This window comes from Giraffa tippelskirchi, chromosome 10, assembly GCF_054371585.1.
Source record: "Giraffa tippelskirchi isolate mGirTip1 chromosome 10, T2T-mGirTip1v1.2.pri, whole genome shotgun sequence".
Lineage (NCBI taxonomy): Eukaryota > Metazoa > Chordata > Mammalia > Artiodactyla > Giraffidae > Giraffa > Giraffa tippelskirchi.
Genome location: NC_137284.1, coordinates 119493067 through 119517577, shown reverse-complemented (window position 1 = coordinate 119517577; position 24511 = coordinate 119493067). Strand labels below are relative to the sequence as shown.

Genomic DNA, 24511 nt, shown 5'->3' with positions numbered 1-24511 from the left:
TTGTTGTATGGCAGAAACCAACATAACATTGTAAAGCAATTATCCTCCAATTAGAAATACAGACCTACATTAGGACCTGTGTTTGCTAACCAAAAGAAATTCGAAGAGAAGTTTTACTTCTACAAAAAAAGGAGAAAAGCAAAAACAGCATTCAGACTTCATATGTAGCAGCCATTGTGGGGGCAGCACCCACTCCACTCAGGGAAAGGGGCACCTCTGAACTGCTTCCTGGCACCATGCTCAGCATCTCAGCATCAAGCTGCCATACTTTGAACTGTGTCTGTGAGCATCTATGCTTTATCTCCGTTTATTTCGTGCATCTCTTAGCAAGATCTGCCCTAAGGTAACCCCTTCTTCACTTTACACTATTTCAGCTTACAGTTTTCATAGGGACGATCTGCTTTCAGGATGGCAGGGGATACCTGTACTCTGCAGGAATGAAACCAAAGTTACCTGCAGTGGGATGTGGAAAACCCGAGAACGTGCTTTGCTCCCTAGCAGCAGGCGAGGAGGCAGAATCATGGAGAAAGCACTTGTTCATGTGCTCACTCATTCATGCCACAAATGTTATTGTACAACAACTATGTGCCGGGCACTCTTCTGGGCACAGGGAAACAATAACAGATAAAATAAATCAGCAAAACAGATATTGTGCTAGTGGTAAAGGTTAAGGAGGGAAAACTAAGCAAGATAGGCAGGAAGTTGGGGTGGGCATGGAACACTTCAATACGAGGTGGCGTTTCAGCAAAGCTCTAAGGGCAATGAAGGGTCAGCCACATGAACAGCTGTGCAAGGGTATTCCAGGCAGAGGAGAAGGGAAAGAAACGGCCTGGACAGCTGTGTGCCTGGAAGTTTAAGGAACAGTGTGGAGGCTAGGCTGGCTGGTACAGAGTGAGCACCGAGAGAGGAGCAGAAGAGGGAGGCTAGGACCACAGGTAGTGATGCCATCCTTTCTCTGTATTACTGCCTCCTGGGTCTGGCACTTAAACCTTCCCCAGACCAAAAAAATCAGAACAGCAAACCCTGGCTTCCCAGGATGGCTGTGAACATTAGATGAGAAGGTACAGACCAAGAGCTGTACTGGCACATAGTAAGGAGCCAAAAAATGTTAGTATGTTTTCTTTTCATTAATTTATTGTGCTTGTTAGGTATCTATTTCACTTTCCAACAAGGAACTGATTTAGGGGAGCAAGGAAATCATTTCAAACTGTCCAAATCGATCACTGTTAGCTTGCTCAGACAATGCAATAAAGCTACATGCACGGGCCATGTACTATAAATATTTTGGAGAACATCTATAGTGTGGAAATAAAAGTCTGGTAAGCTAACTTATCTCACTGGTTCTATTTCCTTTTCCTTACAGCGGGGCTGTGTCCTGTCTACTCCCGGCCTTTACCTTTCATTTGTTTATACATATTCAGAGTCTAATCTCTGCAGACACTTCACTGGGTATCACTTCCCTATACTGATAGGAAACTTGGCCAAACCATGTCAAATGCAGGACAAGCTGGGGACCTGTAGGAGCATTAGTGGGTGGGGTCAAGAAAGTGAGGTCCTTGGGGAGGAGACAGAGGCAGGGGATGGAGTGGAGGTGGTGAAGAGTGTTTGACAAACCAACTGTACATTTATAGATTATTTGGTCCATATTCTGCATTAAAAAGTAGAGAGATACAGATCTTTAAAGCCATGTTAGGTCTGCACAATTTGGGGGAAATATTATCACACTTGTTCCCTGTTGGGATGACATTAAAGAAAAATAAAGACATGAACGTAACCCAGACATAAACATCCCACATCCAGACAGCACACATCTCATGCCTTCTTTTTGAGGCACTCAGAGAGCAAGAAGTGAATCAAAAACCCGAGAAAGTTCCCACTCTGTATTAACGGGAGCAATTATATAGGACAGGCCTCCAAAGCTAGCTAAACAATGCAAAAGATAAAAATCAGCAATTATTTTCCTCTTACTGCATGTGGATAGAGTGACTATTTTGTATATCAGTGGTTTATCTGGTGATTTTTGTTCTACTTGGAATTCCATTAAATCTTTATTCAGTTCAGGAAGACTTTAAATAAAACTCAAATATGATAGAATCCAGTAATACGATAATTCTTTGTTAAGACAGAAGAAATGAAGCAGGCCAACTGTCTCACGTTATAGATCAAGATACTAAGGTCCAGAGTCAAAGGACTTGCCCAAAGTTACCTGGTGACCAAAAGAGAGACAGAAACCCAGCTCCTGAATGCGACTTAATCTATTTCCCTACTGTGCTTTAGCTCTTCTCTGTGGGATGCTAGCAAATGCTAAGCTTTCGTAAGGAGTTGTGGGTATGTCAGCTGACAATGGAATATCCTGTTACAAACCAGGACTCATAAATATCCCTGTTTGGGGCACAGAGTGTCCAGAGATAGTCCGTAAAAACGGACTATCTTTGTAGGAAACACTGATATATGCAAACCAGCAGGGCCAGCCTGTGAGCCGTTAATCCAAGCACATCAACTGCTCTGCACATGAGACATCACACAAATATTATCTCAATTGTAATATTTCTGACTTGAGTATCAAGAGACAAAAATTCATATAAGAGACACGGCAAGTAATGCTTACTTATGAAATGTGAGGTAAAAAATAAACTAGTAAAGCCAGAAATTTCTCACGGTTAAGAGTTCCATGTTGAGAGAGAATCGCCCCTGTGGTCACTTTGTTTTGTACACAGCGCCACCTGCCGGCACAAACTGTGAGCCTGCACAGGTAGGAGAGCTGAAAAGCGGGTCATGAATGGAAATAATCACTGTTTTTGCAAACAGAGACAGAGAATACCACTTAATTTCACCGTTAGAACATTTGCCAGTAAAAAAGCTGTATTACTGAGTTATTAAGAGTACAAACTCATGAACTGAGACACCCAGGTCCTACTTTCTAGTGGGACCTAAATCTGTCTTCACTCTCCATTATCTGGGTAGGCATCAATTGCTCTCTCTCTTGTGGAAGATAAAAATAATATATCCTTAAATAATGTGTGTCCTTGGTCACTTCAGTAGTGTTTGACTCTGTGACCCCATGGATTGCAGCCTGCCAGGCTCCTCTGTCCATGGGATTATCCCAGCAAGAATATTGGAGTGGGTTGTCATTTCCTTCTCCAGGGGATCTTCCCGACTTAGGGGTTGAACCTTCATCTCCTGTGGCTCCTGCATTGACAGGAAGATTCTTTACCCACTAAGTCACCTGGGAAGCTCCCCCTTTTAAATAATAGAAAATATTAAATAGGTTTGCCAGCCACCAACCCCTCCTAAAAATAATTTACTTCAAATTAAACTAGTCAGGACTTTCATGGTTGTACAGTAGGTAAGAACCCACCTGCCTATGCAGGGAACATGGGTTTGATCCCTGGTCTGGAAGATTCCACATGCTGTGGAGCAACTAAGTCCATAGGTCACAACTACTGAAGCCCACACACTCAAGGGCCCGTGAACCACAACTACTGAGCCTGTGTGGTGCAACAACTGAAGCCCTTGTGCCTAGAGCCTGTGCTCCACAACAAGAGAAGCCACCACAATGAGAAGCCGCTGCACCACAACGAAGAAAAGCCCCCACTCGCTGTAACTAGAGAAAGCCCATACTGCAAAGAAGACCAGAGAAACCAAAAATAAATAAATAAAATACATTTAAAAGAAACTACCTTGCTTTTAAAAGACTAAAAAAACAAATTAATTAGTCAAAGGCAACGTATTCTTAGAAAAGCTGCAGGAAAGTGGTTTCAAATATTCTCCAGAGAAAGTAAAACTTGGAACACATCATTTTATTTCCTGCTACTGAAACCATAGTCAAGAATCAATATGAATTCGTATCATGCACTTCGGAACTCAAAGCCAAATTATTTGAAATAACTTTAAAATGAATATTGTTGGCAGGTGAAAATAAAGTTTGAGCACTGATTTAACAACAACTTTCAAAAAAAAGGAATGCCAAATTAAATGTACACATGGATTATAACTTGCATCCCAATTTCAGAAACTTCAAAACATGGAGAAGAAATAAGACACAATAAAATGTAGTTGCCTTTGATGGTAATATTATGGAAAATTTTCTGCTTTCTATTTTTCAGTTCTTCCATGTTTACGACTTCTAAAGGTAGTAAGAAACAAATGAACACTATAGAGAAATGGTGGAGAACTGGAGTGGGTATTACAACTGTTGGAAATTAGATGCCATTGATTGTGGATTGCAACAAAGTCCTTTCATTGAAGAATTTAGGTATCTTCAGCAAATATAAACTGCAATATCCTATTTTGGTGCAGCATCTCAGCTCCCAGACTTTTAAGTGCCTTGAAATACCATTGTTTCCCTATTTATTAAAACAAGGTGCTATGGACACTACCAAGGACTGCAAATGCAGGCCTCCCCGTTAACAGTGGGGGAAACTATGCTCCAAGTCAATTTCATAGTCTTCTCCGTATTTCATTATGTGAAAAGAGTTTTCTCAGGCCTCAATCTTGCAAAAAGCCCCTTCCCTCACCTGGCCTTTAAAAATACTTCAACAAAATCCTTCAAGGAGTTCTGGGTTTGAGGGGCGTTAGCCAACTGTTCTCCTTACTCAGAATAGCCATAAACCTTTCTCTGTTCTAAACTCCCATGTTTTGGTTTGTTTGGCCTCACTGTCTGTTGAGCACACTAAACTTGCATTCGGTAACATCATCTGCCAACGGATTGTATATCTTTTCCTTTCAAATATCTAGGCTTTTAATTTCTCTTTCTTGCCTATTGCACGGACTGGGACTGCCAATATGATGTTTAATTTAGTAGGAGTGGTGAGAGAGGAGCTCCTTGCTTTGTTTCTGATCTTAAATAAAGCACTCTGTCTCACCATTAAGTGTGAGGTTAGGTGTGGAGTTTTCATAAATACTCAATAGTTTAGGGAAACTCACTTCTATTACTAGTTTGCTGAGAGTTGGTTTTTGTTTTTTTTTCTTCTTCCATGAATAAATGTTGAATTTTGTCAAATAATTTTTTAAAATCTATTGAGATGATCATATGATTTTTGTTAATATGTAAATTACATTAACTATTTTCTTCTCATGTCTCTTTTACCCTCATAGGTAGCATCTACATCTCTATTAGGTTTCTTTGCAATTTATTTGTTGAGAAAACTGGTTCTTTGTGATGTAAATTTTTTCAGGGAACCCACTGAGTGTACTCTCACTGTAAACTGAAAGTTGGCACAAAATCTGGATCAGAATAAGACCAGCTGGTTTGGGGTAGGTTACCTCATGGGTGACAAGTCTTTTCCATCAGGAGATACATAATGACTGGCTGCTTCTCTCTTTTTTAATTTTATTGGAGCATAGTTGATTTACAGTGCTGTGTTAGTTTCAGGTGTAGAGCAAAGTGAATTAGTTATACCTACATACATATATATCTAGTCTTTTTAAAGATTATATTACCATATAGTCCATTACAGAGTATTAAGTAGAGTTCCCTGTACAGTATGTTCTTATTAGTCATCTATTTTTTATATAGTAGTGTGTATATGTCCATTCCAATCTCCCAATTTATTCCTCCGCCCCTTACGCCTTGGTAACAATAAATTTGTTTTTACATCTGTAACTCTACTTCTGTTTTGTAAGTAAGTTCATCTGTACCCTTTTCTAGGTTCCATATATAAATGATATTATCTTCTGAGTCTGACTTCACTCAGTATGACAATCTCTGGGTCCACCCATGTTGCTGCAAATAGTATTGCTTTGCTCTTTTTAACGACTGTGTAATATTCCATCGTGGTGGTGGTGGTTTAGTTGCTAAGTCGTGTCTGACTCTTGTGACTCCATGGACTGTAACCTGCCAGGCTTCTCTGTCCATAGGATTCTCCAGGCAAGAATACTGGAGTGTGTTTGCCATTTCCTTCTCCAGGGCATCTTTTTATCCCAGGAATTGAACCTGGGTCTCGTGCGTTGCAGGCAGATTCTTTACTGACTAAGCTATGAGGGAAGTCCCATTCCACTGTATATATGTACATCTTTTTTAAATTTATTTTTTAATTGAAGGATAATTGCTTTACTAGAATTTTGTTGTTTTCTGTCAAACCTCAACATGAATCGGCCATAGGTATACATATAGCCCCTCCCTTTTGAACCTCCCTCTCAATTGCACCCCTCTAGGTTGATACAGAGCCCTTGTTTGAATTTCCTGAGACATACAGAAAATTCCCATTGGCTATCTATTTTACATGTGGTAATGTAAGTTTCCATGTTACTCTCTCCATACATCTCACCCACTCCTCCACTCTCCCCATGTCCATAAGTTTATTCTCTATGTCTGTTTCTCCATTGCTGCCCTTTAAACAAATTCTTCAGTACCATTTTTCTAGATTCCGTATATATGAGTTAGTACACAATATTTATCTTTCTCTTTCTGACTTACTTCACTCTGTATAATAGGCTTTAGGTTCATCCACCTCATCAGAACTGACTCAAATGAGTTCCTTTTTATGGCTGAGTAATATTCCATTGTGTATGTGTACCACAACTTCTTTAGCCATTCATCTATCGACGGACATCTAGGCTGCTTCCATGTTCTACCTATTGTAAATAGTGCTGCAGTGAACAATGGGATACATGTGCCTTTTTCAATTTTGATTTCCTCAGGGTATATGCCTAGGAGTGGGATTGCTGGGTCATATGGTGGTTTTATTCCTAGTTTTTTAAGGAATCTCCACACTGTCTTCCATAGTGGCTGTATCAATTTACATTCCCACCAACAGTGCAAGAGCATTCCCTTTTCTCCACACCCTCTCCAGCATTTGTTTGTAGACTTTTTGATGATGGGCATTTTGACCGATGTGAGGTGATATCTCATTGTAGTTTTAATTTGCATTGCTATAATAATGAGCGATGTTGAGCATCTTTTCATGTGTTTGTTAGCCATCTGTATGTCTTCTTTGGAGAAATGTCTGTTTAGGTCTTTTCCCCACTTTTTGGTTGGATTGTTTGTTTTTCTGGTATTGAGTTGTATGAGCTGCTTGTATATTTTGGAAATTAATCCTTTATTAGTTATTTCATTTGCTATTATTTTCTCCCATTCTGAGGGTTGTCTTTTCACTTTGCTTATAGTTTCCTTTGCTGCGCAAAAGTTTATGAGTTTAATCAGGTCCCACATATTTACTTCTGTTTTTATTTCCATTACTCTAGGAGGTGGGTCACAGAGGATCTTGCTTTGATTTGTATCATCGAGTGTTCTGCCTGTTTTCCTCTAAGAGTTTTGTGATGTTGGAAAAGATTGAAGGCAGGAGGAGACAGGGAAAACAATGAGGTGGTTGGATGGCATCACCAACTCGATGGACATGAGTTTGAGCAAGCTCCAGGAGTTGGTGATAGACAGGGAAGCCTGGCGTGCCACAGTCCATGGGGTCACAAAGAGTTGGACACGACTGAGCAACTGAACTGAAGAGTTTTATAGTTTCTGGTCTTACATTTAGGTCTTTAATCCATTTTGAGTTTATCTTTGTGTATGGTGTTAGGAAGTGTTCTAATTTCATTCTTTCACATATAGCTGTCCAGTTTTCCCAGCACCATTAGGCTGTCTTTGCCCCATTGTATATTCTTGCCTCCTTTGTCAAAAATAAGGTACCCATAAGTGCATGGGTTTATTTCTGGGCTTTCTATCTTGTTCCATTGGTCTGTATTTCTGTTTTTGTGCCAGTAACATACTGTCTTGATGACTGTAGCTTTGTAGTATAATCTGAAGTCAGGAAGGTTGATTCCTCCAGCTCCATTCTTCTTTCTCAATACTACTTTGGCTCTTAGGGGTCTTTTGTGTTTCCATATGAATTGTGACATTTTTTGTTCTAGTTCTGCGAAAAATGCCATTGGTAATTTGATAGGGATCACGTTGAATCTGTAGGTTGAATTTGGTAGTATAGTCATTTTCACAATATTCATTTTTCCTGCTCAGGAACATGGACTATCTCTCATCTGTTTATGTCGTCTTTGATTTCTTTCATCAGTGTCTTATAATTTTCTGTGTACAGTTCTTTTGTCTCCTTAGGTAAGTTTATTCCTAGATATTAATTCTTTTTGTTGCAATGGTGAATGGGATTGATTCCTTAATTTCTCTGATTTTTCATTGTTAGTATATAGAAATGCAAGTGATTTCTGTGTGTTGATTTTGTATCGTGCAACTTTGCTAAATTCACTGATTAGCTCTAGTAATTTTCTATAGTATCTTTAGGGTTTTCTATGTACAGTATCATGTCATGTGCAAACAGTGAGAGCTTTACTTCTTCTTTCCCTATCTGGATTCCCTCTATTTCTTTTTCTTCTCTGATTGCTGTAGCTAGGACTTCCAAAACTATGTTGAATAACAGTGGTGAAAGTGGACACCCTTGTCTTGTTCCTGATCTTAGGGGGAATGTTTCAGTTTTTCACCACTGAGAACAATGTTTGCTGTAGGCTTATCATACATGGCCTTTACTATGTTGAGGTAGGCACCTCCTATGCCCATTTTTTTGAAGTTTTAATCATAAATGGGTGCTGAATTTTGTCACAGGTTTTTTTCTGCATCTCTTGAGATTATCATATGTTTTTTTCTCTTTCAATTTGTTAATACGGTGTATCACAGAGATTGACTTGCATATACTGAAGAATCCTTACTTCCTTGGAATAGACCAAACTTGATCATGGTGTATGAGTTTTTTAATGTGTTGCTGAATTCTGTTTGCTAAAATTTTGTTGAGGATTTTTGCATCTATGTTCATCAATGATAGTGGCCTGCAGTTGTCCTTTCCTGTGTTGTCTTTGTCTGGTTTTGGTTTCAGGGTGATGGTGATCTTGTCAAATGAGTTTGGAAGTGTTCCTTCCTCTGCAATTTTTTTGAAAGAGTTTTAGAAGGATATGCATTAGCTCTTCTCTAAATGTTTGATAGAATTCTCTTGTGAAGCCATCTGGTCCTGGGCTTTTGTTTTTTGGGAGGTTTTTGATCACAGCTTCAATTTCAGTGCTTGTAATTGGGTTGTTCATAATTTCCATTCCTTCCTGGTTCAGTCTTGGAAGATTGAACTTTTCTAAGCATCCATCCCTTTCTCTGTTGATGAACACTTAGGTTGCTTCCCATGTGATGGCTATTGTAAATAGTACTGCAACAAATACTGGGGTGTATATATCTTTGTATTATGATTTTCTTGGGGTATATACCTAGGAGTGGGATTGCTGGGTCATCATGGTAGCTCTATTTTTAGTCTTTTAAGGAACCTCCACGCTGTTCTCCATAGTGGGTATATTAATTTACATCACTACCAACAGTATAGGAGAGTTCCCTTCTCTCCACATCTCTCCAGCATTAACTGTTTGTAGATTTTTTGATGATGGCCATTCTGACTTGTGTGAGGTGATACCTCATTGTAGTTTTGATTTGTAATTCTCATTAGTGATGTTGAGCATCTTTTCATGTGTTTTTGGCCATCTGTATGTCTTCTTTGGAGAAATGTCTATTTAGGTCTTCTGCCCATTTTTTGACTTGGTTGTTTTTTGATACTGAGCTACTGGAGCTGTTTATATATTTTGGAGATTATTCCCTTGTCAGTTGCTTCATTCGCAAACATTTTTTTTTCCATTCTGAGGGTTGTCTTTTTATTTATGGTTTCCTTTGAAGTACAAAAGCTTTTAAGTTTAATTAGATCTCATTTATTTTTGTTTTTATTTGCATCGCTCTAGGATATTTTGGTCATCTGGTGCGAACAGCCAATTCATTGGAAAAGTCCCTGATGCTGGGAAAGATTGAGGGCAGAAGAAGGGTCAGAGGATGAGATGGCTGGATGGCATCACTGATGCAATGGACATAAACTTGAACAAACTTTGGGAGATGGTGAGGGACAGGGAGGGCTGGCTGGGGTGCTGCAGTCCATGGGGTCACAAAGAGTCAGACACGACTGGGCAACTGAACAACAGAAGGGGGGTCCAAAAAGATACTGCTGTCATTTGTGTCAGTGTTCTGCCTATGTTTTCTTCTAAGAATTTTACAGTGTCCAGCCTTACATTTAGGTTTTTTATCCATTTTGAGTTTGTTTTGGTGTATGTGTTAGGGAATGTTCTAGGTTCATTCTTTTATGTGTAGCTGCTCAGTTTTCCCAGTACCATTTTTTTAAGAGACTGTCTTTTCTCCATTGTCTTCCCGCCACTGTTAGATTAATTGACCACAGGTGTGTGGGTTTATTTCTGAGGTTTCTATCACATTCCATTGGCCTATATTTCTGTTTTTGTGCTAGTACCACACTGTCTTGATGACTGTTGCTTTGTAGTATAGTTTGAAGTCAGAGAGTCAGGTTCTTCCAGTCCTGTTTTTCTTTCTCAAGACTGCTTTGACTATTTAGGGTCTTTTGCATTTCCATACAAACTGCAAAATTTTTGTTCTAACACAACCTAGTGAATAAACAACAACTGTGAAAAGTGCCATTGGTAATTTGATAGGGATTACTTTGAAACTGTAGATTGTGTTGAGTAGTATAGTCATTTTTGCAATATTGATTCTTTTGATCCAAGAACATGATATTATCTCTCCATCTGTTTGTCATCTTTAATTTCTATCATCAGCATCTTAGTTTTCTGAGTACAGATCTTTTGCCTCCTTAGGTAAGCTTCAGTTCAGTCGCTCAGTCGTGTCCGACTCTTTGCGACCCCATGAATCGCAGCACACCAGGCCTCCCTGTCCATCATCAACTCCTGGAGTTTACACAAACCCATGTCCATCGAGTCGGTGATGCCATCCAACCATCTCATCCTCTGTCGTCTCCTTCTCCTCCTGCCCCCAATCCTTCCCAGCATTAGGGTCTTTTCCAATCAGTCAACTCTTCACATGAGGTGGCCAAAGTATTGGAGTTTCAGCTTCAACATCAGTCCTTCCAATGAACACCCAGGACTGATCTCCTTTAGGATGGACTGGCTGGATCTCCTTGCAGTCCAAGGGACTCTCAAGAGTCTTCTCCAACATCACAGTTCAAAAGCATCAATTCTTCGGCGCCCAGCTTTCTTCACAGTCCTATTCGTAGGTATTTTATTCTTTTTGTTGCAATAGTAAATGGGATTGTTTCCTTGATTTCAATTTTTGATCTTTTGTTGCTAATGTATAGGAATACAAAACATTTATGTGTATTAACTTTGTACCCTACAACTTTACCAAAATGAATGAGCTCCAGTAGCTTTCTGGTAATATTTTTAGCATGTATGTGTCTATGTATGAATCATGTCATCTGCAAACAGTGACACTTTTACTTCTTCTTTTCCAATTTGGATTTCTTTCTTTTTTCTTGTCTGACTGTCATGGCTAGGACTTCCAAAACTATACTGAACAAAGGTATTGAGAGTGGACATCCTTGGCTTGCTCCTGATCTTAAAGGAAATTCTTTCAGTTTTTTACTATTGCAAATGATGTTTGTTGTAGGTTTGCTATATATGGCCTTTATTATTAATATGTTGAGGTAAATTCACTCTATCTCCACTTTCTGAAGAGTTTTATCATAAATGGGTTTCGAATTTTGTCAAAAACTTTGCTGTATCTATTGGATGATCATATGGTTTTTATTATTCAATTTGTTAATATGGTGTATCATTTCTGATGTTCTTGAGAGGCCTGCCCTGCAGACACCTCAACAGCAGAGGTGCTCAGCTTCTCAGATCCCCTTGCTGTGTGTATGGACACCATCAGACTCAACTCAATGGAGCTTGGGTGGGGTGGAGGTCTCTCTACGTTGCCTTGGTGTCAACTGCTATTGGTGCTGTGGGTGTGGTGTCAAGACAAGAGCCACCACCCCCAGGGTCTTTCTCCTGCTATGGGTGTACGGTACCTGTGCAGGCTGATGTCCACCATGTGCTGTGAGGTGCTGCTTGCTGGCCGGCTCATGCTCTGAGCTGTCCAGCTTGGTTGATGCTCACAGAGTCTCTTCTATGGATTTAGCTGACTTACTTCAGAAATAGGGCTTCCCTGATAGCTCAGTTGGTAAAGAATCCACCTGCAATGCAGGAGACCACAGTTCAATTCCTGGGTCGGGAAGATCCGCTGGAGAAGGGATAGGCTACCCACTCCAGTATCCTTGGGCTTCCTTTGTGGCTCAGCTGGTAAAGAATCTGCCCGAAATGTGGGAGACCTGGGTTTGATCCCTGGGTTGGGAAGATCCCTTGGAGAAGGGAAAGGCTACCCACTCCAGTATTTTGGCCTGGAGAATTCCATGGACTGTATAGTCCATGGGGTTGCAAAGAGTTGGACACGACTGAGCTAATTTCACTTTTCACTTTCACTTCAGTTCAGAAGTAAGGGACTCTCTGCCTTCTGTGCATGGGAGACTGTTTTCCTCCTACGGCAGCACATCCTTCTAATTCAAAGGTTTTTGAGTTAAGCATAATCTTGAGGCAGAAATGGGCCAGGGATACTGTTATAACAAGAGGAAGCCCCAGGCACTGACAGGGTACAGCCTTGAACCTCCATCTATGCCTGCTCCAGTGATCAGCCTTGTGTTTGGTAGCCCTGATCTCCCTCTGGAGGGTCTGAGATCTCCGAGGGGACCCTGATTGCTACTCTCAGCCCACATATCCCTCCCTGTAAGGTTTGTGTCATGCATTAGGACTACAGTGTCTTAGGCAGTTGTACATGCCTGCATTCCTGGCCTTGACACTGCATAGCTGTGACAGCACTTGATTCTTGGTTGTCCCTGAAGATGCTGTTGCAGGACTGGAGGTTGGGCTGTATTCAGGCACACTGAACCCTCTAGCCCCTTCCCTGAGTGAAAGAACAGCTATTACAGGGAATCTTGTTGTGAAATTGGGAATTTGTACTTGGCTTCTCTAAGGAGACCACCTCTCCCTCAAGCCACTGAAAAACATGGTCCTCAGCCCAGACACCTGGGAAGAGGGAACAACCCTAAGTCACAGACACATGGCCTCATCCCCTCACCTCATTTCTGAGAGAAAAGTCTGATTCTCTGCAAGTGGGTTAAGATATGCAGTGAAGTCCGACTTCTCATCCTGAAGGGACTGAGGCCTCTGGATTCTGAGGGGGAATTAGTGCAAGTCCATAGTGCTATGCATATATAATTGGGCCTTAAACAGTGGTTCATGCTGAGAAAAGCACTTTAATGTAAGACACCATATGAAAAAAAACAGAGTCCATTGTCAGCTGCGGGCACCATAGCAAATAGCTTATTTTCCAGTAAAACAAAAATAGGCCCAGATAGAAGATGGAAGATCAAGAAGCACACAAATAAAAGCCGTGTGTGGATGCACAACTAAATGGTGACTAGAGGGAAAACATGGTACATCGTGTTGTACAGGGTACAAATAACAAGAATGGAACTAACATTCAAAAGGTCGATGGGAGTTCATCTGAGAGAGCAAAACTGTGGGCACTTACAGTGAAACCCCAGGACTGCAGAGAACAAAGGGGAAAAGAAAACATCATTAGATTTCTATGGGTCAATTATCCTCCCTCTATGCTCTGTGAAAACTGTAATGTAGAACTGAAAGAGCATCTAACTCTCACACTATCACAGGGGAAAGAAAATTAGCCAATGTGTTAAGCCCGTTGGGGATGAGCAGGCCGAGTTAGGATGGGGACAAATACGAACAGCAGGCAGAAGGCAGGGAGTAAATGTCCTGCCTTGGAAGTTCATCTCTGATGACATTCAGTTTAATTGGTGGAAAGTGTTAGTCGCTTAGCTGTAACCGACTCATTGCGACCCTGTGGACTGTTACATTTCCAGTAACTGGAAGACCACCACTCCCCTTCTCCAGCAGAAGTGCTGCAAGCTAAGTCGCTTCAGTCATGTATAACTCTTTGCAACACCCCCATGGACTGTAGCCCACCAGGCTACTCTGTCCATGGAATTCTCCAGGCAAGAAAACTGGAGTGGGTAGCCAATCCCTTCTCCAGGGGATCTTCCCAACCCAAGGGTGGAACTATGTACAAAAGTGGTTAAAAATATCTGAAATATTTGTTCTCTCACATTGGGCACCAAGAGATAAGCCCCTTGTGTCTTCAGCTGAGAGGGAATCAGCACTTGCATGGAAGAACCTACCACAGCCTAGGAAAGAACTGCAGACAAGGACTAGAGGGAATACCCCTTGGGACTCTCCCAAGGTCAGGAGCAGAGTCTCTTCTCAACCGCTGGGGCAAGGAAAATAAAATCAGTTAATCAAAAGAGCGTCAGATGGTGGACTCTGAAGGGTTTTATAGACACTGGGGAAATATTAATCCTACTCTAAATGCTGACCCAGTAAGCCCTCAGTTCCATGGTAGCATTTATGGACAGAGCCCTCTCGCTCTCATACCTCACCCCTGGCTGAGTTCACATTCAGACCCTGCGACTGTTACCTAATCCCATTAGGAGACCCACCCAGGGACCTCTTTTTCTCTGTCACTCCCTCCTTGGTAGGAAGGATCCATAGCAGATGGTATAGTCCTGGCTACTCTGAGATCCTTCTCATTGGCAGATGTCCCTGAGCAGGGCCCCAAGGCTGGTAGATGGCCAGGACACCCTGGGGGCAGCCTGCGTGCTGCTTGAATTCTGGGCAGTTTGTGCTGGCTCCAGTCGCGTGTTCTCAAGGCTGACCCTCATGGTGCCACATCTCTTCAGAGACGGTGACAGCCAGGAAGGAGCTGCACAGAGGGAAGAGCATTCAGGTACCAGGCTGTTTCTCCTATAGCCTGTGTTTTGGGAGCCAGGGGCACATTATCCACTGCAGCCTAAGAGAGTCTTTTGGTCCAGACATCTGCCAATGACGACTCAGGATGAACAAGAGGCCTCGCAGATGGACTGTTATTACCTTGGCTACCTGGATGAGATTTCTCTTTCCATGGTCACCGTGGACACAAGTTAAGGGGGTCTCCAAGGTATTAAGAAGCTGGATGACCCTACCTATGAAATCAAACCCTTCAAGGATTCCAAGAGGTTTGAACAAAGGTGGTTTCTCAGATGGTGGCAGACAGATCTGCATATGGCAACAGGATCTGCATATGGACGGGGACAAGGATAGGTATCCACTGTTCCCTAAAGCAGATGTCAAGTTAGCCCCCAAGACTGGTCATAGGATATAGTCATCACACAGGGAAAATCTGAGAGCATATGGTTAATTTTCCAATTCAATGTACAGTGTGTACAACAATATAATTCAGTGTGTACAATACCTGATACACATGGTCAGTATAATGGAAACAATTTATTTAGGTCTTCATATAAAGTACCTTCTCTCTTGTGTCTTCATATTTAACGTAAGAAATCCAACTTCCATGAGTGATTATAGAATACCAAGGGGTGAATATGCTATTTAGTATGCAAGGGTCGTGAGACCACCCACAGATTTCAGTTCGACCTTCACAATAATTAGGAATGTACCAGAAGATGGCCAGTTTTATTGCTCCTATCTCTCTATTTGCACTTCAAAAGACCTGATCTTTGTGGGTGAACATGGCAGACATTATTAACTATCTTAACATGGCAGCAGGTTGGGTGGAATCTAGGTACACGTTTCGAAGTTAATGTGAGATGCTTGTGCACAAGAAGAACCACCTGCATTTTGTACAAGTTCCCTGTGTTGACAGATTCCTTCAGTAATTGTTCCATTCTGCATTTTCAACATACTGTATATAAACTGAGGCACTGCCTATAAAAGGAGAACACCTATGCTTTTAATGCAAGCATGGTAAGAATGTGTTGTGGAAACTCTGTAGTAGAGGACTGGGAGCAATGTGACTGCAGCTTCCTTAAGCAGTGTTAACAGCAACACTTGCTGTAATGTTAACTGTACGTGTGCGGCAGATCTGTGATCATCATTCATGTTGTACAAACTGCACCCACTCTCCATACGGGATGCTCTGCAGACCAATCCACAATATATGTGACCTCCCAGGGCACTGCCAAGGGGAAGCTCTGTAGGCCCTGAAAACACATATGCAAGATGGAAGCCTGTGTTCTGAAAAAGGCTACTGCTATCATGGAAAATGCACTGACCGCAACATGCACTGCAGAAAAATCTGGCTCCTGGGACAGAGCCAGAATGCCAGCTTAGGACTAAGTCAAAGTCACATCCCAGACTGCTTCCACCAGGCCCTGGGGATCACAGTGGACAAGCAGTCCCTGTACAGAGGATGACAAGGCGCCTGGGTTCTTAGACATCCCTGACCCAGCACAGGATGGCCCCCAAACAGCTCCAGACATGTTTCCCAAAGCAACATGGGCCTGAGCACAACTACCCAGGAGAACTCTCCACACACCCAGTCAGCCAAAGTGTGTCTCTAGCACCCAGAAAGCTGTTTAAAAAGAGACCTCAACACTGCAGCCATTAGTTCTGAAATAAGTTAATTTCTCAAACTATACTCTTTTCTTTAAACAGACTCAGCTGCTATTTCCTGACTTAGTGAAATTCTGCCCTGGGTGAAAAGCAGGACCATGTTTCCCTAAATCACCATGTCTACTAGCTCCTCCAGTGTAGGAAGAAGGACTGTCCTCAGTCAACAGCTCTGTGGGAGGCAGAGGCCAAGGTAAACATGAAGCAGCAAGTCTGGCTGAGAATCAGAAAGAGACCCTGTTTCTCAACTCCAAGGAAGACTCCTTTGGCTATACCCACACCTCCTTAAAACTATTCAAATCAAGTTTACTTAAATAAACACTATACAAGCTGTGGGAGATTATATCTGGCTTTCTGACATTTTAAAAACTGCATGTAAACCTACTTTACCAGATCAGATTTAAAACTAACATGTTTTTTACAGATTCCTCAAATGGTTGGTGACTTAACTCTGAAATGTATCACTCTATATTCTGGTCTTGTAGCAGAAGTGAGGGAAAGGGAAACCAGAATTCCCGTGTTCATATCCTATCCCTGCCACTAGCTGTGTGGCCCAGGGCTGATTGCTGAACCTACTCTGCCAAATACAGAAGCCACACTGTGAAGCCTCAGAATGTCTGCACTGCTCTGACCTGGCCAGGCCCTGCCCATGCATCCTCCTGATGGCAACAGAAGAGCCAACTAAAATCTTCATGGGCATCATGATGAGACCATACATGCTGTACCCAGACCCCCCCGGGACCCTCTACAGGATGGAGGTGGCAAGAGGGCCAACCTCGCCTTCTTGGGCTCCAAGTACACAGAAACCTAATTGCTTCAAGTCTGTTCCCACAACAATATGCTGAGCTGGAAACAATGCCTTGAGGAAAAGTGCTAGGCTTGGCAAACATTATTTTTTTTTTGCCAATTTTGATTACTACACCAATTCAAACTACAGAAGGATTTTCACAAGTTCAATTAGAAAAGCTGAAAGTCTGAATAAATAAATTTTTTCTTTCAACATCTACAAAGCAAAACAGACAGAACAAAGAAGTAATATGAAGAAATGTTTATCCAACTGTGTTTCATTAACTCATTAATTCAATTTCTATTGAAAATATCATAGAAGGAAAAAAAAGTAAAAAAAAAAAAAAAAAGGATTCCACTGCTGTGGGTCCAACCAAGGTCCCTGAGCTCCTGAGCCCACAAGGCAGGGCTATGACAATGCTGGGATGAAATACTGCAGGGAAACATCTTCATGGAGCAGGTCAAAGTGAACAATCTTGTCCTTCACAATATCTAAGGAGAGAGGAAATCCTTTACTGTAGAGACCAATTCTACACACACACTTTCAGCACTGCACTGCAGCAGTTTCTCCCCCAAGCCTCTCCTGGAGCACCCAGGCCCTCCCAAGGTGACCAGTCTCCACCATCCCAGCTGATGCCAAACAAGGGGCCTGGCTCAGGCCAGCTCATTTGCCACCAAGGAAGAGGCCGAGGTCTCTGGGGCAACAAGCCACAGGGCAAACTTCCCAGAAACCACATGTACTCAAGTCAATGTCCTTCCAGGAAAAAGCAGCTTCTTGCCAGTGAGTCCCGGGCATGTGCTGAGAAGAGGCAAGCACACAGGGTCTTGCTAGAGAGCAGGAGGCAGTTTGCAAGGGCAGCCATCATGCAGTCTAGGATGAGCAACGAGGCACTGGGTCTAAGACTCAAAACAGAAGCCAGCCAAGAGGAAGAGGTGTTGCCACAGCATGAAAGCAGCCCAGCTGCCAGGGTTGTATCACTGAGGGCAGAAGTTACAGGGGCAGTGGGGCACGCCACACCCAAGGAAAGCTAGCTGAAGCCAGATCAAGCCAGGTGGCAGAAGAAAGGCAGACAAAGAGCACACAGCCAGCTGCTGAGACCAATCCCAAGAGAATGGCAAGTCAGGAAGGGACACAAGGGACCAGCAGAAGGACACTCATCAGAAGAGGTGCTGGACACACAGGTGGCAGTGGAGACTGAGGATGCTGGGGAAAGCGCCCCCATCCCCACCAGAGGTGGGAAGTGAGCAAACACCTGCAGGATGCTGCCACAAAGCCAGAACCACTGGTAGAAAAGGTTTGGGGTAAGAAAGAAACTGTGAGAAACTCGATTCTGGCTGTCATAATCTTCTGGTCCCCCTCCCTGCACGGCAGCTGGGGCCACAACCCCCACTCCCTACACTTCCCCTATGCAGACAGGAAGAATGGCTTCCAAGGACCCACAGTGGGGCATCAGCCAGCCTCGATGACTCAAGTCAGAGCACTGAAGAGGCATCTGCACTCAGCCAGGTCCCCAAGGGGCCCTGTGCATGCAGACAGTTTGAGAAGTACTGTCTTAAACTGGGAGGACCTCATGCTGAAGCAGTGCATCCCCATTCTCAGCCTTAGGGGTGTCCACACCATAACTTCTTTAGATGCAGTGCAGGCAGACCCTGGCCCCTGCCCCACGACTCAGCAGCTCACTGCTCCTTCCCTATTGAGATTTTCTGCACTCCTCCTTCTGCACCCTCACCACCAGTACAGTCCTCATGCACTAATGCCACTCCCTTCCAGGGGTCTCTCCTCCTTCACTGGAGAACCTTCGGGAATCTCCTACTCGTTCTCTACAGTGCTGACTATCTGACAATTATTAGGCATCCTATATTCCTGGGTCACCCTTCTCAGCTCTGTTCACTGGTGGCTGAGTGCTCAGACTGGGAATTCACAAATAAAGAGATGTCACCTCCAAGCAAGGCCACAGTTTTCTTTCAATTGCTGTGATCTCAGTAGCAAGGAAACAGAGATATCCTTGAAACATTCTCAGCAAGTGAGTCTTTCCTCATCTGTAATCAAGGACTGAAGGGTGAAAAAACATGTGAAAACAAGAAAGACAAGGCCATCCAGAATCAAGAGTGCCATTAAAAGCCATTATTAAAAGGTCAGTAGGTAGCACAGATGACAAGACACAGGACAACTGGAACATGTCAGGCTGACACAGGAAAGAAAGAAATGCTTTGAGATGGAAACTTAAATCCAAGCCCAATGGAGACAGAGACCCTGCAACCATAAGGTTAGAGTAACACAGCAAGATGGGGCCAGGTGCCTCTGCCCATATGCAGCTTCTCTGTGGATGCAGACTCATGTATGACACCAGGTGAGGCAGTCCAGACCCATCTGCCAGGGACTACTCAGGAAACTGGAGTCCAAGAGTGACCGAGCTGTCTCTGCATTTATGAGACTGTATACAATGTGTAAGACTACAGTTGATTACAGTGCTTGAAATATGAAAAACAAATCAAAATGCAAACTTACTGCAAGTGGCCTTTGTAGGATTTACTTGTTGTCCAGCAAGGAACTGTAGGAGCTTCCTAATATCTATGTGCACTTCAGCCATTTGTTCTGAGTTCCTATCTTGAGAAGGATTTTCGGAAGCTAAAACGACAGGAACATTTTAAGACACAATTATCTTCCAGTGAAACAGGGAAGCGAGAGATTGCACAATGACTGTTCACATAAATAAATGGTTTACCTGACCACTGACTTGAGAACCTACAGAAACACTGCATAATATAAATGTGATCATTCACCAAGCAAGCATTTACTAAGTATTGACTCTTTAAAATACTGTGCTATGGAAATTCCCTGGCAGTCCCGTGGTTAGGACTCAATGCTTTCACTGTTGACAGTCGGGAAACTAACATCCCAAATGGCTTGTGGTAGGGCCAAAAAAACCATCCCCAAAACAAGACCATATACAGCTAAATCAAGCCCTCTCATTATAAAGTGGAATGAAAGGGAAGAAAACATCCTTTCAACTCTGGGAAGGTATCAAAGACTCTCTTTGTAATTTACTAAAATAAACAAAATGAGCAACACAAAAATAAGTCACTTCATATAACTACTGTCAAAGCTTTATTCACATGGATTTCACTTTGCTCCAAGGCATGCCCTTCACTATAAGGTAAAATTCTCTTGCAATGCTAAGTTACAATGTGTCTCTAATAAGCAAACTGGTAGCAAGTAATTTTAATTCTAAAAGTGGAAGGAGTCTTATTAAACCTACTTCAGAACACATGGGTGACTAAATGGTTTTCACAGAGTGGCACCTTCCCAGGGCCTCTGTGTCGTTCCCTGTTGGACCTCCCTCCCATAGCCTGCCCACCACTGTGAGCTCTGCAGCAGACAACTCTAATCCCTGAGCCAATCTACTCAACCAACCCAATGTCCATTCCAGCACTGTTTACGATAGCCAAGACAGGGAAGCAACCTAAATGTCTAACAACAGAGGAGTGGATAAAGATGTGGTATGTTATTCAGCCATAAAAAAGAATGAAATAATGTCATCTGTAGTAACATGGATGGACCTAGAGATCATCAAACTAAGTCAGGGAAAGACAAATACCATATGATATCCTTGTATGTGGAATCTAAAACATTGATACAAATGAGCTTAATTACAAAACAGAAACAGACTCACAGATTTAGAAAACAAACTTATGGTTACCGAAGAGGACAGGTGAAGGGGAAGGATAAATTAGAAGGATAAATTAGGATCAACGTACAGATATATATATACCACTATATATAAAATAAACAATAAGGACCTATTACACAAAACAGGGAACTATACTCAATAGTAGTAGTAACGGACATGGGAAAAGAATTTGAAAAAGAACAGATACACATATATGTATAACTGAATCACTGTGCCATACACCTGAAACCAACAAAACATTGTAAGTCATCAACTATATTCCAATAATTTTTTTAAAAAATTACTTTTTACATACACACATAAAAAGCAGGAGAAAATAAAAAGTGTCATCTACATTTCTGACTCCACCCAGGTGAGAAATTGTAGTTTTTGGTAGAAAGCACAGCAAGTGAAGAGCTAGAAGGGCTCCTGGACGTTGTTGAGCCCAAGGCTAAGTTTTGCAGATGAGGAACAAGGAAGCCTTCAGGCCCATACTCCAGTTCCTCACATCCAGGAGGTTTACCTTCCGACCACACTGCAGTAACAAATGACCCAACCCAATATGTGTTCCCTTCCTGAGCCTGAAACACAGTCACCCAAAGTTCAATTCTTTTCCATCTAGAGACCTCGGTATGGTATGTCATCTGAACAATTTATCACATGCAAAATATAACCCACCAGGAAACTCACCTAACGGAGGATTTCCAAGATCTTTAAAGTGAGTTGTAACACACACTAGCTCAGTTTCTATTTTCAAGTTCAATTCTCCATTTAGGTTTGCTTCAATAATCTGCAAATTGAGTATTTTACAGTCTTAAGAAAAGCAAAAGGGAAATAAAAAGTGGACATCAGCTTCCAACAAACCAGGTGACAAAGTAATCCCACAAATCCCAGGACACTTCAGATAGCACCAAACCCCACATGGCATCAGCAATAGAAGACAAGGCCCGAGCACAGGGACTTAAAAAATCTCCAGAGAGCAGCCCCTCAGCGTGCAGAGTGCATTAGGAAGCTCTGAAAATAGGTGAGGCTGGGGGGCCTTGCTAGCAGCTCTGACAATGCAGACATTGTGCAACTCCTATAAAACAGAGCAAGGAGAACCAGAAGAAAATGTGAAGCGATAAGCTCACTAACTGCCTTATTTCCACAAATGGACCAAACTATCTATTAGGAGAATATAATCATGTATCTAAAGAATAATCTCAGACATGGGGAAGTGAGATTTCCAAATTCAGAAAGACCCGGAGATGCCGTCAGGGATCCAGACTCCACCAAGCTGTGGCGCCGTGTGGCTGTTGTGTTTTCTGCACTCAGAGGACAGCTGGGCTTGGTGACTGATCGCTGTGGCCCCTGCCTGCCCAAACAGTGCCCATGACTTCCCTCAGGATCAGAGGGGCCCTTTCATTTTACACTCTACCCTGCACCAACCAACAGGGTCTCTAAACTACACAAAATCTAGAAACGAAGTTCAGAGAAAGAAACAGGTACCATGATACAGCTTAAGATTTTGGCCATTTGTCCAAAGCACACTACATTTCGCCTTCTGACATCAACATCTGGCCATCTCTAAAGTCTGGCAGGTCTTTGGAAAGCCCATGCAGCAGTGTAAAGTCAACATTTTGTTCAACCAACAATACAAAACTGCCACCAAGCCACTGCAGATAAAGGCGGTCGTTTCACTAGGGAGCCACTGCAGAGGTACAGCAAGAGGGAAGAGGCCCCAGGACGAGTGGAGGACACCCTGTTCTGCAGGGCTTGGCCACAACTAAATCTCAGATTTACTTAGGAGTACCACTTAGTATTCCTCATTCTTGCTCCTTAAAACTAGTGAATTCTGTTTCTCATTCGAGCAACAAAATAAAAAAGATACTCTGCTCTTAAGGACCTGCATGAGATCTGACTTCTTTCAGAGATTTCCTTAATGATAACTACCGATCATTCATGGAACAGTGATGAGACGCACTGGGAATCTAACATAACTTATCTCAATTGATAAAAAGTAACAAAGCCTCTGTGACTGTTATGCTGGATAACACTTTCCACCAGGGTACACCACTTAGTGGGGGCTGGGGGTGGCTCCAAGGACTCAGCTCTGCCAGCGTATCATGATGCCTCCTGCCCCAAGTCTGCTTCTGTGAAGCTGAAACAACATGTAAGGTGTAACACAGCACTGCTCTGACCATGGAGCAGCACCACAGAAACAGCATCGCTGCGCGCTCGTCAGAAATCAGTCCCCACTGTAGGCCTCCTGAACTAGAACCTGCATTCTAGTCTGAAGGGGATCCCAATGCCTTAAAACCTGATGGAGACTCTTGGCAGTCAATGGCTGCTTCTTCTGCTCCCACCCGAGTCACACGCACGACCCACCCCCAATGGCCACGTCTCTCACTAAAGGAAGTAAGGAAGGTGCCTCAACAAGGGCTGCTGGGCCTCTGACTGGAGGAGATGTTTCCAATATGTTGAGTCCTACTCATTTTCCTTGATTCTCTAGCCTGTCATCTTCAGACACAGAATTCTGGTTATTCAAGTTAAAATTGTTATGCCCTTGGTTACTCCAATTTTCCATATGCTTGATCACTTTACATTTAGTATTTCACAGTGCAGTAGCCACTCCACAAAATCCTTGTTTTTAAACACTCCAGGGAAGAGAAAAACACCTCTGATGATTTTTTTTTTTAATTTCTGATGGTTTAATCTAAGCTAGTTTGACGACTCATTTCCATTGGACACAAAGAACAAATAACTGGGTCCTTGAATTAACTGTCCTGCCTTTTCTCTCCTGGGCCTCTCAAGGGCTCCAGGATATCCCCAAAAGAAGCCTCCAGCCTGACAACTGGATCAACATCAGGACAGGCACAGGAGAACACTCATGTCTGCATGGCACACACTGTTTCATGGGAAGTCATTGTAAATTAAAGTGAAATCTACAGAGTAAGTCATGAAAGGAAATTACTCTCAAGTGAGCACAACTGCAGAAATAAAACAGTCCATAAACATTTTCTAGGCTTCAGAAAACTTTGGTAATGGCAAAGATCTCCTGAAGCTAAATTTCATTCCAGGTCTGTGCGCTAACACCTATTATCCACCTGCTGAGTGGCAACCCCACAGTTGAGTGGCTGTCATGCAGAGATGGTTAAGACAGTTTCCCTTTTCAGGAAGCGGCCAGTTTAGGATTGGTTCCCAGATGTTAGCAGGCAACTTTTCACATAGCAGTGAACAGAGCAGCTTGGCAGAGGAGGGGCTTACATCCACGGCAGTGGGAGAGTCTGGAATTTCCATGAACAGTGAGAAGGGCTAAGTGCTTTCCAGGGGACGATGGGAAAGAAACAGCCAAGCGTGAAATGGCAGAGACAGGCTTGGAGAGCAGCAGTGCTGTGGGGATGGACAAGGGTCCAGAGAATTTCTGCAGGCAGGGGACGGCCATGTGGCAGGTAACCAGTCTGCAGACGCTAAAGAGCACAAGTTTCATCAGGAGGACAGTCGTGTCTACAACACCTAGGGACATAATCAAATGAGTTTCGGGGGTGACTGAAGAATTCAGGAGAACCCCAGGAGTGAAGGACAATTCTTCACAACTTTCCATCACTGTCACTGTCACATTCAGTGTTTCACAGACACTGAGCGTAAATGTCACAAAAGTAAACAGGGAAGTAAACATGCCCCTCTACCTGGCCTAAGAGCTGCTTCTAGGAAGGGGAATGTGTCCTGGGGGATCCCTGTCTTGGACTCAT

At 42.8% G+C, this 24511-nt stretch overlaps 1 protein-coding gene across 3 annotated transcripts in view; it reads right to left on the bottom strand.

Annotated features, from left to right (window-relative positions):
• Positions 1-24511, bottom strand: part of HUS1 (HUS1 checkpoint clamp component) — a 127381-nt gene that overhangs the window by 95743 nt on the left and 7127 nt on the right. For 2 of the 3 annotated variants that reach the window (XR_014066687.1, XM_081534018.1), the window contains exons 6-7: positions 21471-21570; positions 19619-19738 (exon numbers count right to left, since the gene is read on the bottom strand). Coding sequence is in view for 2 of the 3 variants with exons in the window: in XM_081534018.1 (XP_081390144.1) it covers positions 19619-19738; positions 21471-21570 (220 nt within the window). In the remaining variant the exon portion in view is untranslated. Of the gene's footprint in view, positions 1-17356; positions 17602-19618; positions 19739-21470; positions 21571-24511 lie in introns of those variants that run through there. The other variant, XM_081534017.1, reaches the window with a different exon arrangement.